The sequence below is a fragment of the Equus asinus genome, chromosome 22 (genome assembly GCF_041296235.1).
Source record: "Equus asinus isolate D_3611 breed Donkey chromosome 22, EquAss-T2T_v2, whole genome shotgun sequence".
In the NCBI taxonomy this organism is placed as follows: Eukaryota; Metazoa; Chordata; class Mammalia; order Perissodactyla; family Equidae; genus Equus; species Equus asinus.
Window position 1 is genome coordinate 22,720,872 of NC_091811.1, and position 16,468 is coordinate 22,737,339.

A 16,468-nucleotide genomic window follows, 5' to 3' on the forward strand; every position below is an offset into this window, starting at 1 on the left:
AGATATAGAACATTTCTCTCATAAAACGTTCTGTTGGACGGTGATACTCAATCGTTCTCTTACGCTATTATGTCTCCACTTTGTCATTTGTCAGGCTAATTGACATGTGAACAGCTATTCAGTCAGGTCAAGGTTTTCCTTCCTAACACCTCTACCCTACTGCTCACCCGGCGACAAGTCCAGAGAAAGCTGAGCAGGTCCCCTTGGGCTACATCCTCCAATACCATATAGAGTGGCAGTTCTTCTGTGCAGCACCCTTCCAGCTGTACCAGGTTCTTGTGCTTCCCCAGGTACTGATAGAATTGGATTCGCCCTAAGAAATCCTGCACCTCTTGGAGGCCAGCTGGTTCTGTGGAGGACAGAAGAGCTATGAGCTGTGAGCAGTCAGAGCATCACCATTAAAATGGGAGGCATGAGGCAGAAAGCAACCTGAGATGACAAGCCTCGAGGCTCCAAAGTGGAGTGAGTGTAGATAGACAAAAAGTAAATAGAAAGAGAACAAATTAGAAGACGATCCTCAATGCCATTGATCTTTTGTCAAAGGTAATATAGAATCATAGGTCTTAGAAGTGGATAGGCTTTCCTCTACCTAAATAGACAAATGTTCTGTTCACACTAAAGTATTATCACTGTCTAAGCCTTTTGATTAATATTCTTGCTTCTCCTATCCTCGTTCTGTTTTATGTATCCATCATTACTAGTCCATATCATAAGTATCAGCAAAAAAAGAAAAAAAAAGAAATACAGTATCAAAGAAAGACATCAAATAATGAAGAAATGACCTCAAAATCCTCATCCAACTAGTATCCAATATGAAAAACTCAGTTCTAACAGCCTCGATAGGCAAGGCTGAGCTAGGGAAAGACCCCATGAAGGACATTTCTGTTTTGAGTTTTCACTTTCTATTCCCTTCTTATTCTGCACACAATTATGACCATAACTATCTGTTGATTAACATCTTAATGTCTGCAAAGCCTGTTAGCATTATTCACTTTTAGGGGCTCACAGTGGCAAAGTAAAAAGGAGAAGGGACGTCTGACACTTCTTTTACCTTTTAAAGCCTTGAGGACAACACTCTTGGGCTTAGCAGGGTCCCCAGTGTACATCTTGGTTCGATAGATGGTCGCATAACTACCATTGTAGATCTTTTCCAGAATATCAGAGAGTTGCTCCCGGGGCACTTGCAGCTTAGCTAGGGCATGTGTGGTAGTTTGTAGAAGGCTTTCCAACGATGTCTCCTTAAGTGGCACAAACACACTTTCTCCATGTCCTGCTGCTTCCCAGCTTAGGCTCCTTGATGGAGGCACGGGGGCAATGCCTAGAACAAAGAGATAATACCAGCCATCTTTTCCCTACCCTAGGGACTCCAGGAAAGCAGAGGCTGGAATAAACTGGCAAGGAAGTTTCTTTAGTAATTTTTTCTCTGGCCGATGTGGGGATACCTTCTGATGCTTCTCTATGAACCAGCATCAATATCAACCTTTTACAACTTTTATAATAATCTCAGGACTTCTAATACAACTCAAGATGGACCTCTAGGAAGTGGCAATGATATTTCCTTTCTGTTTTCCTCAGGATTACAGTTCAGTATAAGTGTAGTAGGGAGCTAATTAAGGAAGTTCTATATAAGCACTCAAACCACAGATACCTGAAGGTGGTGGTAACTGCCAGTGGGGACTATCATTTAAGTCAATCAAATGGTTTCCAAAGTTGGAGGGGAGGTATGGATAACTACTCAACTCTAAGTAAGCTATGGTTATTCTTCCTCCCTCAAATTGCCCCCAAAGTCAAATTATTCCATGTTTCCTAGAGTCTCAGTCAAAGAAGTCTTTTGGTACTTTCTTAGCTAACTTTTCTCCACTGGAAAAGAAAGATTCATTCTTCGTATTAAATCTCTATTCATTCATTAATTCATCCATTCATTCAACAAATACGACCTCCTAGATGCCAGGCACCGTTCTGGGCATATAGGAAAAATCTGGATTTTTATGAAGATTACTTTCTAGTGGGAGGAGAGAGGAACCTATAATAATATACCAGGTGATGTGTGTTATGTAGGAAAATAGGGGAATAAGAAACATCAGTGATGCTATTTTATGTTTGAAGGTCAGGAAAGGCCTTTCTGATAAGATGACATTTGAGAAGTACCTGGAAGCAATTAGAGAGCAAACCATACTGCTATTACGAAGGATATTATAGACAAAGGGAACAAGAAGTGAAAAGGTATTGAGGAAGGAGTATACTTGGCATATTTGAGGAAGAATAATAAAGTCAGTGCAGCTGGAAACAAGTGGGATAATTGGAGAGTTATGGGAGATGAGGCCAGTGAGGGCCCAGATCGTGTAAGGCCATTGAAAGAATTTTGTATTTTTTCATTCTAAGATGGGAAGCTACTGGGGCAGGTTCAAGCAGAGAACTGACAGGACTGACCAGTGCCTTAAAAGAACTATTCTGCTTCTTTGAGCAGAATAGGCCATAAAGGGATAGGGGCAGAAGCAGAGAAACCAGTTAGGAGTATACTACAATGATCTTTGAGAGGTGAGAGTGGCTTGGGTTTATTTTGAAGACAGTTAACAGGATTTGCTAAAGGATTGGATATGGAGTGTGAGAGAAAGAGAAGTCGAGGACATCTTCACAATTTTAGGCTGAATACATGGAAGTCTAGGCTTGCTATTTACTAAAAGAGGGAAGACTATTGGGGGAGGACATTTGTGAGGGAATTTCAGGAACTTCATTTTGGACATATTACATACGAGATGTGTATTATATCCAAACCGCAAAGTAGATCATTTAATATAAGAATCTGGAGTTCAAAGGGGACTATAATCAGAATAGAGAAAGTATTTGAATCCATAAGACTGAAAATGAGATCATTTAGGAAGTGACTGTAGATTTAAAAGAAAAAAAAAGTGTTTCAAGAAAGAGGAAGTCCAAAATTGCTTCAAATCCTTTTGACAGGTCAAATAAGATAAGGACTCAGCATAGCTGTCAATAGTGATCTTGGAAAGAATTGTCTTGATGGAGTGGTGAGGATAAATGCCTTATTTTAGTATGTTTAAAAGAGATTGTGAAAATTAGAAGTAGTGAGAGTGAGTTCAGACAACATCTTTGAGAAATTTTTCTGTAAGTGTGAATTATAAGAGAATTGGGATAAATTTAGGAAGGGATTAGGGATAGGTCACTATAGAGTTTCATATCACAGTCAGGATTTCTTTTCCTTCTTTTTACTCTTAGTTTCATGTATGAAATGATTCTCTTTCATTTTATGCTCAGTGATACTCCAGAACAGCATGTTATTATCTCCTACCTAATGCTTCAAAGACTATTATGAAGGATAACCCTTTTCATCATATATTTCAGGGGCACAGAGTAGGGTTAAAATGTTTTATACAGTAAAATGTCATCCTTCAAGGCTGGTAACAAAGCCTTGGGCTTTACCCACTAGGTCTTCCTTCCCAATCCATAGATAGTCATATGGCCAAAGATTTGATATTGCAATAGGACAAAGAAGACAGAAACAGGCCACATGAGGCCTCTTGCCTAACCTTCTTTCAGGTAAAAAGCATATATTGAGATTCTACTCATGACTTCCTAGAGAAGAGGTCACCTCCCTTTCAACTCCATAGGAGGGGACCCATATCTCCTTTCCCATTGCAGAGACTTTTAGATGTGGATCTTATTTTCTGGAATCTGCATCTTCTCTGAGCCTCTGCCCAGCCCCAGTTTGAGCCTTACCTCGGAGTCCAGAAGACTGTTGTTGAGCTCTTTGTTCTCTGATAAAAAGCCACAGGATGACCCCAAGAAGGATGAGGAACACGCCAACCAGGAGAGTCGGGATGATGATGATTTCATACTGATGCTCCTGGACAACTGGGTAAGAAATCAAGCAGGAAAAGAAGAGAATGAAGAAGCAGCCTAACTTGTCCACACAACTTCCTCTACCCACTAGTCCTCAGCTCATCATACATGAAGTGATCATCTCTTCCTTCTTCCCTTCTACTTCCATTCTGTAGAACCACTATTGGAAGCAACTGTTTAATCAGAAACCCCAATGTCCCTGTTTCTTAGCTCATCAAGTGTGCTCATGGTCTCGTCTATCATTTTTCCTATTGAGATGGAGGAAGCAGTACATCTGGATCTCTGGCACTTGCTCCCCTTCATAGACAATAACCTCTAGTGGCCATTGTCCTCTTCATTTCTACTAGAAATCAAATCACCTTTATCCTAGAATCTATTGAGATCTTAGCCTCCATCATCCTAAAATCAGAGGATAGACATCTGTGGTATCCATACTTACCACACAATTTGTCACTGAGACTGCATTCCAGTAGCTTTCGTGTCATGCCCTTCTCATCTCCCATTGCCAGACAGCTGTCCACTTCTATGCTTGACCCACAGAGAATGCACAGAGCATGGCTGAGAACAATTCCCAAGGATTTAGTCGCTCTGAAAAAATAAAACAGAGCACACTCAGAATTTTAAAATATTTTTACAGATCACTAGTTATTAAGTACATGCCTACCTGGAACTCTCTGAGCCATCAATGCATCTCTATCCATCTACCTGATTTTCAAGCTGGAAGAACATTTTTTTTCTTTTCTATTATACAGCAAGTATAGCCCTGATCTGATCTTATCTTTTCATGCTGTTATCTCTTGAGTTATTTTAAAGGCTCCTCTCCTACGCAAGACTCCTGCTACAATACCCAAGTTCATGTTCACAGCACCTGTCTGAGAATTTGTGGTCCATAGGTTATGTGGGAAAGATCTACCTCTCCTACAGTCCTTCAGCAGGGCTAATTTTCTTTTGCTGTGTTGTCACTTATTTTTTAAACAAAACATTTAATTTCATTTTTAAAAAAAGTTCATTCAGATAATGAATAAATAGTTGACAGATTTCAAGAGAGATGAGCTATACATTTGCTTTCTTTCTCTGAAACATCCCCCCACTTCATTCTCACAACCAATGAACAGACAGCATCTATCAATAAAAACTATTTAATTCTGCAGCTCTCAGAGCTCCTACGAGCTTCCTCTGCCCATCATATTTAGATAAACACAGGCACTCACTCTTACCAATATATAGATTGAAGGAAGTGTCAAAACCAAGCCATCTTCTTTCTCTCTTAAACAGGAAGGAAATATATTCATATGGTTCAAAAAGAAAAATACAAAATGGTATACCATAAAAATCTTTCTCCCACCCCATCCTTCTTCATTTATTCAGTTCCCAATTCTCCAAATAGACTATAGTTACTAGATTCTTGTTTACCTGGACAGATATTCTTGATTGCCACCTTTAATTCTATATAATCAGCAAATATTTGAAATTACACCTCCAAAAACCTGGCTCGCTCTTTCTGAATAGAACTGATGTTACCACTCTTCCATATACCTACAAAGTTTATTTTTCCTTTGGTTAACAAGAGTCTTCCCTCCTTCTATGATCTGCAAAGCCTACTTCTTTAATTCTGATTGATATGAAACAAAATATGCTGATTTTCCACTGTCTAGGTATCCTAAATATGTGATCTAGTTTAGTGATTTGAAAACAAGGTAAAATTTTAAAAATCAGAATTGTAGCTTATATGATACGCTATATTGTACATGTGTTACATTAGCCATATTATGCTGTCTTCTATTACATGTTGTGTTTTATTATTGATAGCCACAACCACAATGTTACTCATTGAGGCAGAGTCTCTTAGTGCCTGAAACACATGTGTAAAGAAAGCTCCCAGCTCCAGCCAAGAACCCTTTTTACTATTCCTGGAGCTCCATGAGCTTGGAGGCAGGGGAGGGGGAGAGTTAAACAATTCCCCTACAACTCGTAAGAGAAACAGATGTGCGGTTGGTTGACAGAAGCCCAGGTAAACAGAGGAATAGCCAGAAGGAGGAAAATTGCAGAGAGGAGAGGAAGATTCTTATCTGTGGGTTTGTACATAGCAAGGGATCTATGAGGTCAATGAATAATAAGATAGCAAAGTCCATCTCATCTAGTTTGCAAGCCAAAAAGGCATGGTGAACGGTAGTTGAGAAAGTTTCCACAATTCCACAGGACCACATGGAAGGAAAAGCAACAGTAGTTGGGCAAGAAACAGAGCCTTGAGAGGACAGAGCAAAGGAGAAGCTCTTAAAAACAAAGCTTTAGCTCAGGGAGGAGAATTCTAAAGCTATTTGAAAATTTCTCATTGCCATTCTTCTTATTTTCCTTTCCTCCTACTTCCTTTTCAGGGCATTATCAGACGTAATTATTTTCATTCAGGGAACAGCCAGTTAAACAAGTTTGGCCCTCTGGGAGTAGGTTCTGTGAGCATAATCTCTCTTACCATAGTATAAGTGGAAGAAAGGGTCGGCCAGCAGCCAGCTCAAACTTGTGAGCTCTGCCCAGAAACCACACTACACACCCACGAATACATACTGAAGGAAGTCATTTAAAGCCCTGTGGGCACGTGTCACCACACAGAACTGCTCATGGTGGGCCACCCTCAACTATAGGCACTTGGCCAAGCATAGCTACACCCAATGACTCAAATCCACATTTATACCCTTGCACCTGGATATCATACTTATTACAGAGCACTCACCTTTGGATACAATGTGACCTTCTATTGCATTTTCTGAACAAGGTTCTTACCATCAGTTTTATTTGTACATAGATAGTTTGAAGATGCTAGGCTTATTAACACCTAAGAGTCCAATGAATTGGATGCTGGAACAAGGAAATAAATGTATAGTGTGGTGAGGCTCACTCAATAAATGGTTTTCCAGCTGTTTGTACAATAAGCTCTTTAAAACGATTACAGTTTGGCTAGAGGCATTTGGAATATACCAAATGAGTCTAGAATTTTTAAGGTATACACACGAGGCTTACCCACATACCCATGAAAGCCCACACAGGAAAGCTTACCACACAAGCCCACCAGAGCACTCATATTAGATGTTCATACTCACTTGTGAGAAAAATATTCCTGTCTGCATCATTTTTCTCCCTGCAGTTAATATTCACACCACACGATTTTGCCTACCCACTCTGTGTCAAGTGGAGAAAAGGCGTGCCTAGATGCCAAAACCTTCTCAGATGACTCTTCCAATGAGTTAGATTGTAACCCATCTGACTATTAGAAGAATGTTCCTGACCATTTCTATACAATGTGACCAGTACTCTGTCCCTTTCAACTACATCTAGACAGTTTTCTCACTGTGTTAAAATATATATGTTGGCTACTGATTCTTTTCTTAACTGTACTGTCAAATCCTTAAGTATAAAAAACATTATCCCACATGCCTATCCTTTCATGCCATTGTTTCTCCAACTATTTTTAAAGGCTCCGCTCCTACCCAAGACTCCTGCTCCAGTGCTCAAGTTCATATTCGCAGCACCTGCCTGAGCAATTGTGTTCCATGGGTCATGTAGGGAAGATGTACCTCCCCTACAGTCCTTCAGCAGGGCTAATTTTCTTTTGCTGTGTTGTCACTTATCTTTTAAACAAAACATTTAACTTCATTTTTATACAAAGCTAATTCAGACAATGAATAAATAGCTGGCAGATTTGAAGTTCTTTCTTTAGTGCCATGTATTACTAAATTCAGGGCATTAGAATCAAGGGTCCAGTGAAGTTGTGAAATTGTTATTCTGATAACTCTATTTGACAACTGGAAAATATGTACATAACTTGCCTGTAGTTTACACATAGCTACAATGCCAAATCTCTTTAGGCGGCGCTCTAATTAAAACAATTATTGCCTTACTTGTGGTTATCATTTCTTTTTTTTTTTTCTTCTCAGTTGCTTCTGACTTTCTGTTAGCATATTAAAAAGTTTAGCTTCCCTCTTGATTTGAGAATCTAGAGGGGGAAATAGCACAATGAAGAAGGACATACAAACAGGAAGAGAATGAGAGTGAAATGGAAGTGAAGTCCACCCCAGATCATTGCAAGACTGCAGTCTGGAAACCATAGAAATTAATGATTGTAATTAGACTTGAACTAAATATTAACTCTCCAAACTCTTACACATACTCACAATACAAGCATAATGCCATGCTGCATCTCTGCATGTGTTTTATTACATGCAAAGACAGTTCTATTTGCGACAATAATGCAACTTTCACAAGTGACAATTCTGTTCAATTAGCACAATATGGTATCCCAGATACAACCAGCAATTTACCCCTGACTGTCCAAAAGAAACTCTTCTTACCAAAATACATCTACAAATAGAACTTTAAAAATTAGATGCATTCTCTCGTACTTCGCCTATCTGTTGTGAGAAATTCTTTGATTGACCTACATATAACATCTGGTCCTGCTTCCATAAGATGTGATTAAATCTGTTATGCCAGCCTCACCCTCAGTCTTACTACCTGCACATCAACACAAGTGGATCTGACAGTCACGTTCTTTTTATATATACAGGTGGCCCACCTGCCACAATGCCACACTGGGTAAAGAGAGTTATTAATAGCTGTGGGCTATGGGGCAGAGGACACAAAGACTTAAAGTGAGGAGGGCAAAATACATGGAGGTAGCCCCCCGAGACTGACTTGGTCTGCCTTCACACTAATCACTCAGCCTTCTCTTTTCCTCCCCCTTCATCTTTAGCCTTGGGCTCTCTAGCCAAAAACCTCATTTAATGGAATGAACACATTAAGTTGGAAACGAGATAGAAAAGAACTGCTCAGATCTAGAGGATTCCAGAATTACTTATCTGCAACATTCTGAAAAACAAACTGTCCTTCCTGCTTTCACATCCAATAAACACATATTGAGCAACCACAATGTGCCAGGTATTATGCCAGGCACTTTCACATGAAGGAGGAAACTGAGGTTCAGACAGATTAAGTTCTGAATTAGCCAGGGTTTAAAAAAAATACCAATTAAATGATAGAGCAAGGTTTCCTACCCCAGTCTTTTAATTACAAACCCAATATTCCTTAAATTACTTTACTATATGTATGTACTTGTCTCTCAAATGGACAAGACCAATAGTGTCAAGAAGAAATGATGTCAGAATCCAAACGAATCACGGAAACCGTAATGCTAAAACCAAATTTCACCAACTAATATACCATAATTTGGAAAAAATAGGTGAGTAAAATCTTCCTATTAGTGTGTTCTCCTAGGTTTAATGGCGCACAGACAAGGTCTGCATGTCTGTCTTCAAAATGTATTCTGAAAATAAGGGTAGAATTAGAATTTCTTTCCAGTACTCACCAGATTATGAATCTTGGATCATTTTCTTTGCTTGCTCATTTTCCTGGATTTAACCCCAATCCTATTTCTGTCTTCTGCTATTTGAGGGAAAAGGGCCTAGTTTCCAAGACTAACAATCTTTCACTGGGAGCCTAAGGGTCAGGAAGGGGCCAGAATTCCCAGGAGACAGAGCACTGGCCTAAGAATTAGGATCACCATGCTCCATCTTGCAGGGCCCAGGCTCCACCTTTCTATTGAAGCAAACTTGTGAGAGGACAAAGAGTGAATGGAAGGGCACACTCCAGAGGTGACCCTCTTTAAATCCAGAGAATCAGACTAGCATAAGATAACTTGCCTTATGCCCGGTGATAGCTCCTAGTGTGGATGAGGCGGAGAGAAGAGGAGGTTACCCAGAGAGAATCTCTTGTCCTCCCATTCTTCTCAGGAATGGAGGGATTGTGATTGTTCTGATCTCCACCCTCCCCCATCCTCCTAGAGACCCAGGGCCTGACATGCACTTTGAGACGGTTGGAAAAGAAGCTCTCCTGTGGTGCCTGGGAGTCCTGATCCTGTTTAAACAAAGATCTTTTGACAATAAGACAGCATTATCAGATTTTCTTGCTTCTTATTTTTACCTGTCTGCAGGAATTCCTGAAATACATATGACAGACAGTAGAGATAAGGAAGCCTAATTTATATCTTGGCTCCTCTTGAAAAGTCTGCTCTGTAGAGGAGCAAAGTGATGGCAAGACAGACAGGTCCCATACCATCTAACAAGGAACGCAGTGCTCACTAACACTACAAGCAGCATCAGATTTTAAAAATGATTACAAAGATGAAGACATTTTAGTTCCCTCGAGGTGTTATACAAATTCAAGACATTTTATTTTTATTATAATTATCATTCTATTTTTCAGGTTTCTGATTCCATAATCCTCCATCTACCACATTCAAACTTCAAAATCCCAGAGATAATATATCTTAAATTAGATATTTTCCAGCTGATTATTTTCTCTTCCTGGGAGTATTAATCAACAACAATTTCCCCAGCCTGGAATAAAGGCTATCAATAAGAGGGAAAAGCCAAGAACACACAATTGCCACCCACCTCTAAACACAGAATTATCTCTGATCCATCTGTGTCTCCTCTCTCCTACCTGATTAACACAACAGAAGACGCCTGCACGTGGGGCTTCTTTCAAACACCTCGTTCCTAAGGTTGTCAGTGATATTGCATTTCCAAGACTCAGTTCCCTTCTTTGTTACTCATCCTGCTTGGCTGTTCCTTCTAAAGGGGGACTTCTGGTACTTTAAAAATCTTTTGGCAGCTTCCCCCTCTCTCCCCCTGCCCTGTAAGTGAGTAGATCTGTTTTGTTTTCTGGCCACTCCTCCAGCCTATTCTAGCACACTGCCCTCTGGCAGAGAAGAGGGCCCCGCCAGGGAGGACAGAAGGAAGACAGTCTCTGCAAAAGATTTCAGGAACAAACATACACACATACACACAATTTCTCATTCTCTGATAAATGAGTCCCAGACCCAGGCAGGCAGAGAGATAAATGGACTGGAGTGTTCACAACCAGGAAATCAACTCAGCTGCCATTTACAGCAGTGCTGTGTCATACAGGGTGTGTCCCTGTAAAGATTCTATACATAGAATGTAATCCCAGGTAAACAAAAACAAATGTCTGACAAGATGAAAAAGACACCTCTGGGAACACAGAACTATCTTATTCTGCATAGCCAGGAGCAAACAGCAGATTCCCCTCCTTAGGAGTGGGTCAGTATGCTTCAGAGCTGAGTGGTCTGGGAGTTGGAGAAAGTGGAATCAGCACTGACCTGGTGCTATGATAATAGAGTCAGAGGTTTGAAGTTCTAATTCTGGATGGGTAGGTGATTCATCGAGCATCTGGAGGCATATCACTTGACCTTGGCAGTCCTTCTCTTCCTAGGTTAGGGACCAGGACTCCTGTTTCTCTCCTGAGGGCAGTAAAAAAATATAGACAGCAGCAGGAAATGAATCACACCAGAAAAGGGGCAGGCCAACCAACAAGTGCCCTCAACCAACTTTTCCACTTTGCTACTCTCAAATTCTGAAGGCTCCCTTGGACTTGTATCATCCTACCCATATCATGGCAGCCCCAGAATCTCACAAGTTTTCTTTCTTCTCCCTACCTGCCTGTAAATTCCTATGGGGTAGTGGAAAGAGAAGGAGCTTTGGAATTTGACTTCTATTTGAATCTCAGTTCTACCATTCATCATGACTGTGTATAAGTTATTCCAACTTTCTGAGTCTCTGTTTTTCCATCTGTAAAATGGAGACAATAATATCTACCTTTCAAGACTCTTGAAAGTTATATGGGATATTTTATGTAAAATGCCTATTACAGTGCCAGGCCCATTACAGACAATCAATATGTATGAATCTTCTCCTCTTGCCTCCCTTCTTCACCTGCCTCCCCGGTGGGGAGGTAGTCACATAGCTGTACCAATCAAGTAAGCACATACAACTGAAAATAACAAACCAAAACTAAAAACCTATTATCAAAATATTTATAATATTTGTGGATCTAAGTATATGTAGTCCTGTGTATGAAGAGGGAGTGGAAGTAATCATAAAGTTAATGTGGGTTTTAAAACTCTTCATACATCAACTAGGTGTGATTTGACAGCCTAAGTATTATACCTGCTAGGAGGTCTCTGAATTTTACAACCATGTTGAGGAAGGGATATTTAAACAAGATGGATCAAAGAGCATAATGCTGTGAACTAAGGTATAAAAACAGAATGCTAGATAGTGACATATTAATTAATTAAGTTCTGTCCCTAAACTTTTCAACTTCTTCTAGCTGGTTCTATTAATGCCATCTATCTGCTGGCTAAATTATCACCCAGTTCCAGAACCAACCTTGACAGAGGCAGTAAGGAGATAAATAGTCTCAGCTCCCCTCTCCCCATTCTTCCTACCATATTCCCCAATTTGAGAAGACATAACCTTGCTCCATTTTCACAAGGTTTGTCCAGCTACTCATGCTTAACATCCAAGCACTGTCAAATCTGGAGTACTATCCTGAATGCTTCACAGATGGAGAGGGCCTTATTGTCCTCTCTGCCTAAGTCAACCCTTTTTCATGAGATTAGAACCTTTGCTCTAGACTCTGGTTACTGAGGTCCTGCTACAAATGGAAACACCACTCTAGCTAAATATCCTTGCTGCCTAGTGCCTGAATAACGGCCATCACCGAATCCTCACTCTACTTCATTTCCACCCACACACCCCTGGACCTCTCGCCCCTGTGTTCTGCCCACCACACTAAACACCCAAGCTGCTGTTTCTTGCCTACATTTGACTCTATAACTGAACTGTCCACTTTTACCTAGAGTCTACCACTACAACCTGGTTAGTTTATCTCCAATCACTCACTCAGACAACTGACCCTAAAGCTAATGAGAGATAAGAGAAAAAAGTCACCAATGGATACGGGCCAAAGGGAGATCTCTCATGGTCATAGACAGAGAAGCTGTAGGGTAGTAGCAGAGTCAGAGAGTGGGGTAGTTCAGGGAATAAACAGAAGGTGAGGATGGTGAGAAAAGGTGTTTAGGTGGCTTTCCAAGATGTTGAACTACGAATGAGAGGACTAAGAAGAGGAGTTCAGGGAGGGCTGATATAGCTGATTTGTTTGGAAAAGTTAGGGCTCCAGCAAGATGAGGAAGGGAACTAGGAACATCCCAACATGCAGTAAACTTCCATTCTAAAAACAAAACAAGGCACACTTTGGGGTGGAAAGGCATGTTCTAAGCCTGAATATATTATAAAGCCTAACATACACATAAATATACACACTCACACACAATGACACTGAAAAACAGAAAGATTAATAGAACACATAAATATCCCAGAAATAAAATGCATATTTGGGAATTTAATATAAAGAAGTCAGCATGAAACAAAATAAGCAGGTTCTCAAACCTGGCTGTACATCAGAATCTCTTGGGGAGATTCTTTTAAAAATACCAATGCTGGGGCCACTCCCCACCCTGAAGGACATGATGATTATGAATGCCATAGATTATGATTTCACCTATAAGCACTGAAAAAAGGAAATGCTTCCCAGAAGACACTAAACTCTAGCTGTGATTGAGGACTACTGAGACTGATGACGCATTATACGATTACGCATAACATGCACATTATGGGTTACTCATGTCGCAAAAATAATTTAGATCCTTGCTTCATCCCTAAGCAAAAATAAATTTTAGTTAGAAAAATGACTATATATTTTAAGAAACATAAAAAATAACTATAAATTATGTTGGTAGGGTGAGGACATGCTAAGTTTAAAAGAAAAGATTCCTTCTAGTAGAAAAGAAATCACCAAGAAAAAAAGCATCCAATCAATCATGAATAAAAACATAGACATTTTATAGTAATAAATAAGAAAATTACTAAGATGTCAATAAATAAATGGTACTAGAAAGTGAAAAACAAAAGAAAACCAATTCACCAAACCAAATGTTTAACAAATATGGAAGGAGGATGAAGTAAGATTACAGATGTTCAACTTAACTAGTAATTACATAATACACATTAAAATAAAAACAAAGTGCAATTTTTTTGCCTAACCATTTAAGAAAAAAAAATGAAAGAAAGAATTTTGATGCTTTGAAGAGAGCTATTTTTAAAAAGCCCACTCTTACACATTCACAGTGAATCCAAATTTCTATATTTATGGAAAAGATTTGGCAATCTGTAAATAAAGAGCCTTAATAATATTCATAATTTTGACTTAGTAGTTTCTCTCCCAGAGTCAATTATAAGAGGATTTTTTTAACATAGAAGATGTTTCTGAAAACACAAAAAAATCTTATTGTACTGTTATTAATTTCTCTTGAAAGCAGAAATAGGTATTTGCTTCAAAATAATCCCAGGACTGGGAGAAGGAGAAATGGGTGGAGATATAAATGAAACAAGATTGCCCATGTGTTGAAAATTGTTGAATTTGGGTGATTAATAAGTGGGTAGTCATCCTACCATCGTACTTAATTTTTCTGCTTTTGTAAATATTTGAAATTTTCTACAATAACAAAATTAAAAATATGAGGCTGGCGCTGTGGCCAAGTGGTTAATGTTCCACACAGTCCACTTTGGCGGCCCATGTTCACGGGTTCAGATCCTGGGCGTGGACCTACTCTACTCATCAGCCATGCTGTGAAGACATCCCATGCACAAAACATAGAGGAGGATTGGCACAGATGTTAGCTCAGGGTGAATCTTTCTCACACACACACACACACACACAAATTAAAAATAGAAATAAACTTAAATTTTCATCAAGAAGAGTGTGATGATTAATTTTATGTGTCAACTCAGCTAGGCCAAGGTACAAAGATATTTGGTCTAACATTATTCTACACGTTTCTGTGAAAGAATTTTTCAAAAGAGATTAACATTTAAGTCAGTGGACTTTGAATAAAGCTGATTACCCTCCATAATGTGGGTGTGCCTCAGCCAATCACTTGATCTTAATAGAAAAAGACTGACCTCCCAGAAGGAAGAGGGAATTCTGCCAGCAGACTGCCTTTGGACTCAAAATACAACTCTTCCCTGGGTCTCCAGCCTGCTGGTCTCCCCTGAAGATTTTGGACTTGCCAAGTATCCACAGATTCCTTAACATAAATCTCAATAGATATAGATACATAGATATACATACACACACACATACCTTGTTGGCTCTATTTCTCTGGAGAACTCTGACGAATACAGAGGAATACTATAAATCTATTAATTTTATGTTCACGAAAATTTTTAATAAATGGAGAATTTTTTTGTTAGTAGATTAAGTGATAAAAGCAGATATATTGAGATAGATAGAATGATAGATCAATAGATATGAAGAGCACAATTGTATTGGTTAGGGGAAAACACTTGTGCAGGGAAACCCCAAAGAGAAGTACATCAGAATGTTACAGCAACGATGATAACAGTAAGAATAATTTTTTTCCTTTACTTTTTGTTTTCCAGATTGTCTGAATTAAGCCTTAATTATTTTAAAACAAGAAAATGGAAAGGAAGAAAGACTTAAGGCAGAAAAATTTGAAAGCAGAGATATTAAAAAGAAAAAAATTGGCTGTGAGTGACAGAAAAGACAGAAGGGGAAACAATCTTCTTAAAGAACTAGTGGTCAGAATTAAAAGGAGTAGAATCACTAAACCAAGATTTATGCCTTCAAAGAGGACTCTCTTGGCCTAAAGTGAAGGGGAAGTCCTGGAGTTTAACAAGCTCTTCCTCATTCCTTGCTAAAGGCCTTATCTTTCCTACCCGAGAGACAGTCAAGTGGGAACTGCCAAGAACAAACTCAATACATCATCTCCATCAGGCTGTGGAATAGTAGAAAGAAGACAGAGTCAGAGATGCGGGATGGATTTATCTCAGCCTTGTAAAGCCTTGGTTTCCTAGGCCATACAACTGAGATCATCATGATTACTTACCTCAGAGGACTCTAGTGAGAATTAATGAGAATGTAAAGGTGTTCTTCAAAGGCGATAGTTACAGCTTCCTCTTCTGGCAAGGATTCATCTGTGTAACACAATTACTTTCAGACCAAGAGTTCAACTTAGCATTCCTGAAAATTACATTCTACCTGAGGTTCTCAAACTTTGATCACAACTGCCCCACGACAATGGTCTCAGGAGTGTGGCTTTCCTTCAAAGCATTGGCATAAATGTAGATAAAATCCCTTTCCTCTTAACACACATGCAGTTCAATGAAAGTGCCAAAAGACTTGCTAAGTGTTAAGAGAGGTTAGTTGGAAAACAAATTCAGTGAGCACAAAATGCAGAATGGTGTGTGTGTGCGAACGTGGATGTGGGTGTGTGAGGTGTATGAGTGTGTATTTTCCTAAGTAGAAGTTTACAGTTCTACTCTAGTTGGCTTCTTATCTTAATATAACCACACTGCAGCCCAACAGCTGGCCCTGCCTCAGCTGTCTGCCTTTGCCTTTACTGCCCTGCTCTGAACTTGTATGCATGAGAAAGGTGCTGTTTTCAGACACTCCTTTCCTTAAGGTCTTCTATACCTTCTACGATAAAAGCCAAAAAGGCATATTCCTAGGTTTCAGCTCACTTTCAGTTTTTATTACAAGTCTTAGAAGCCTAGCCCAACCCGTTTCTGAAATCTAATATACCTGTCTCTGCTACTCATTAACTGTGCGCTCTTGAACAAATCATTTAATCTCTCCTAAACCTGTTTTCTCATCTGTTAAACTAGGCTTACAATAT

At 39.4% G+C, this 16,468-nt stretch overlaps 1 protein-coding gene across 6 annotated transcripts in view; it reads right to left on the minus strand.

Moving 5' to 3' along the window:
• Positions 1-16,468, minus strand: part of STYK1 (serine/threonine/tyrosine kinase 1) — a 39,708-nt gene that overhangs the window by 13,656 nt on the left and 9,584 nt on the right. The window contains exons 2-7 of one of the 6 annotated variants that reach the window (XM_070494838.1): positions 11,030-11,170; positions 5,076-5,124; positions 4,298-4,446; positions 3,736-3,870; positions 1,052-1,318; positions 168-349 (exon numbers count right to left, since the gene is read on the minus strand). In XM_070494838.1, the coding sequence (XP_070350939.1) occupies positions 168-349; positions 1,052-1,318; positions 3,736-3,870; positions 4,298-4,361 (648 nt within the window). In that variant the 5' untranslated portion in view covers positions 4,362-4,446; positions 5,076-5,124; positions 11,030-11,170. Of the gene's footprint in view, positions 1-167; positions 350-1,051; positions 1,319-3,735; positions 3,871-4,297; positions 4,447-5,075; positions 5,125-6,586; positions 6,608-10,350; positions 10,596-11,029; positions 11,171-15,679; positions 15,768-16,468 lie in introns of those variants that run through there. The other 5 variants (XM_070494837.1, XM_044775126.2, XM_044775124.2 and 2 more) reach the window with 5 other exon arrangements.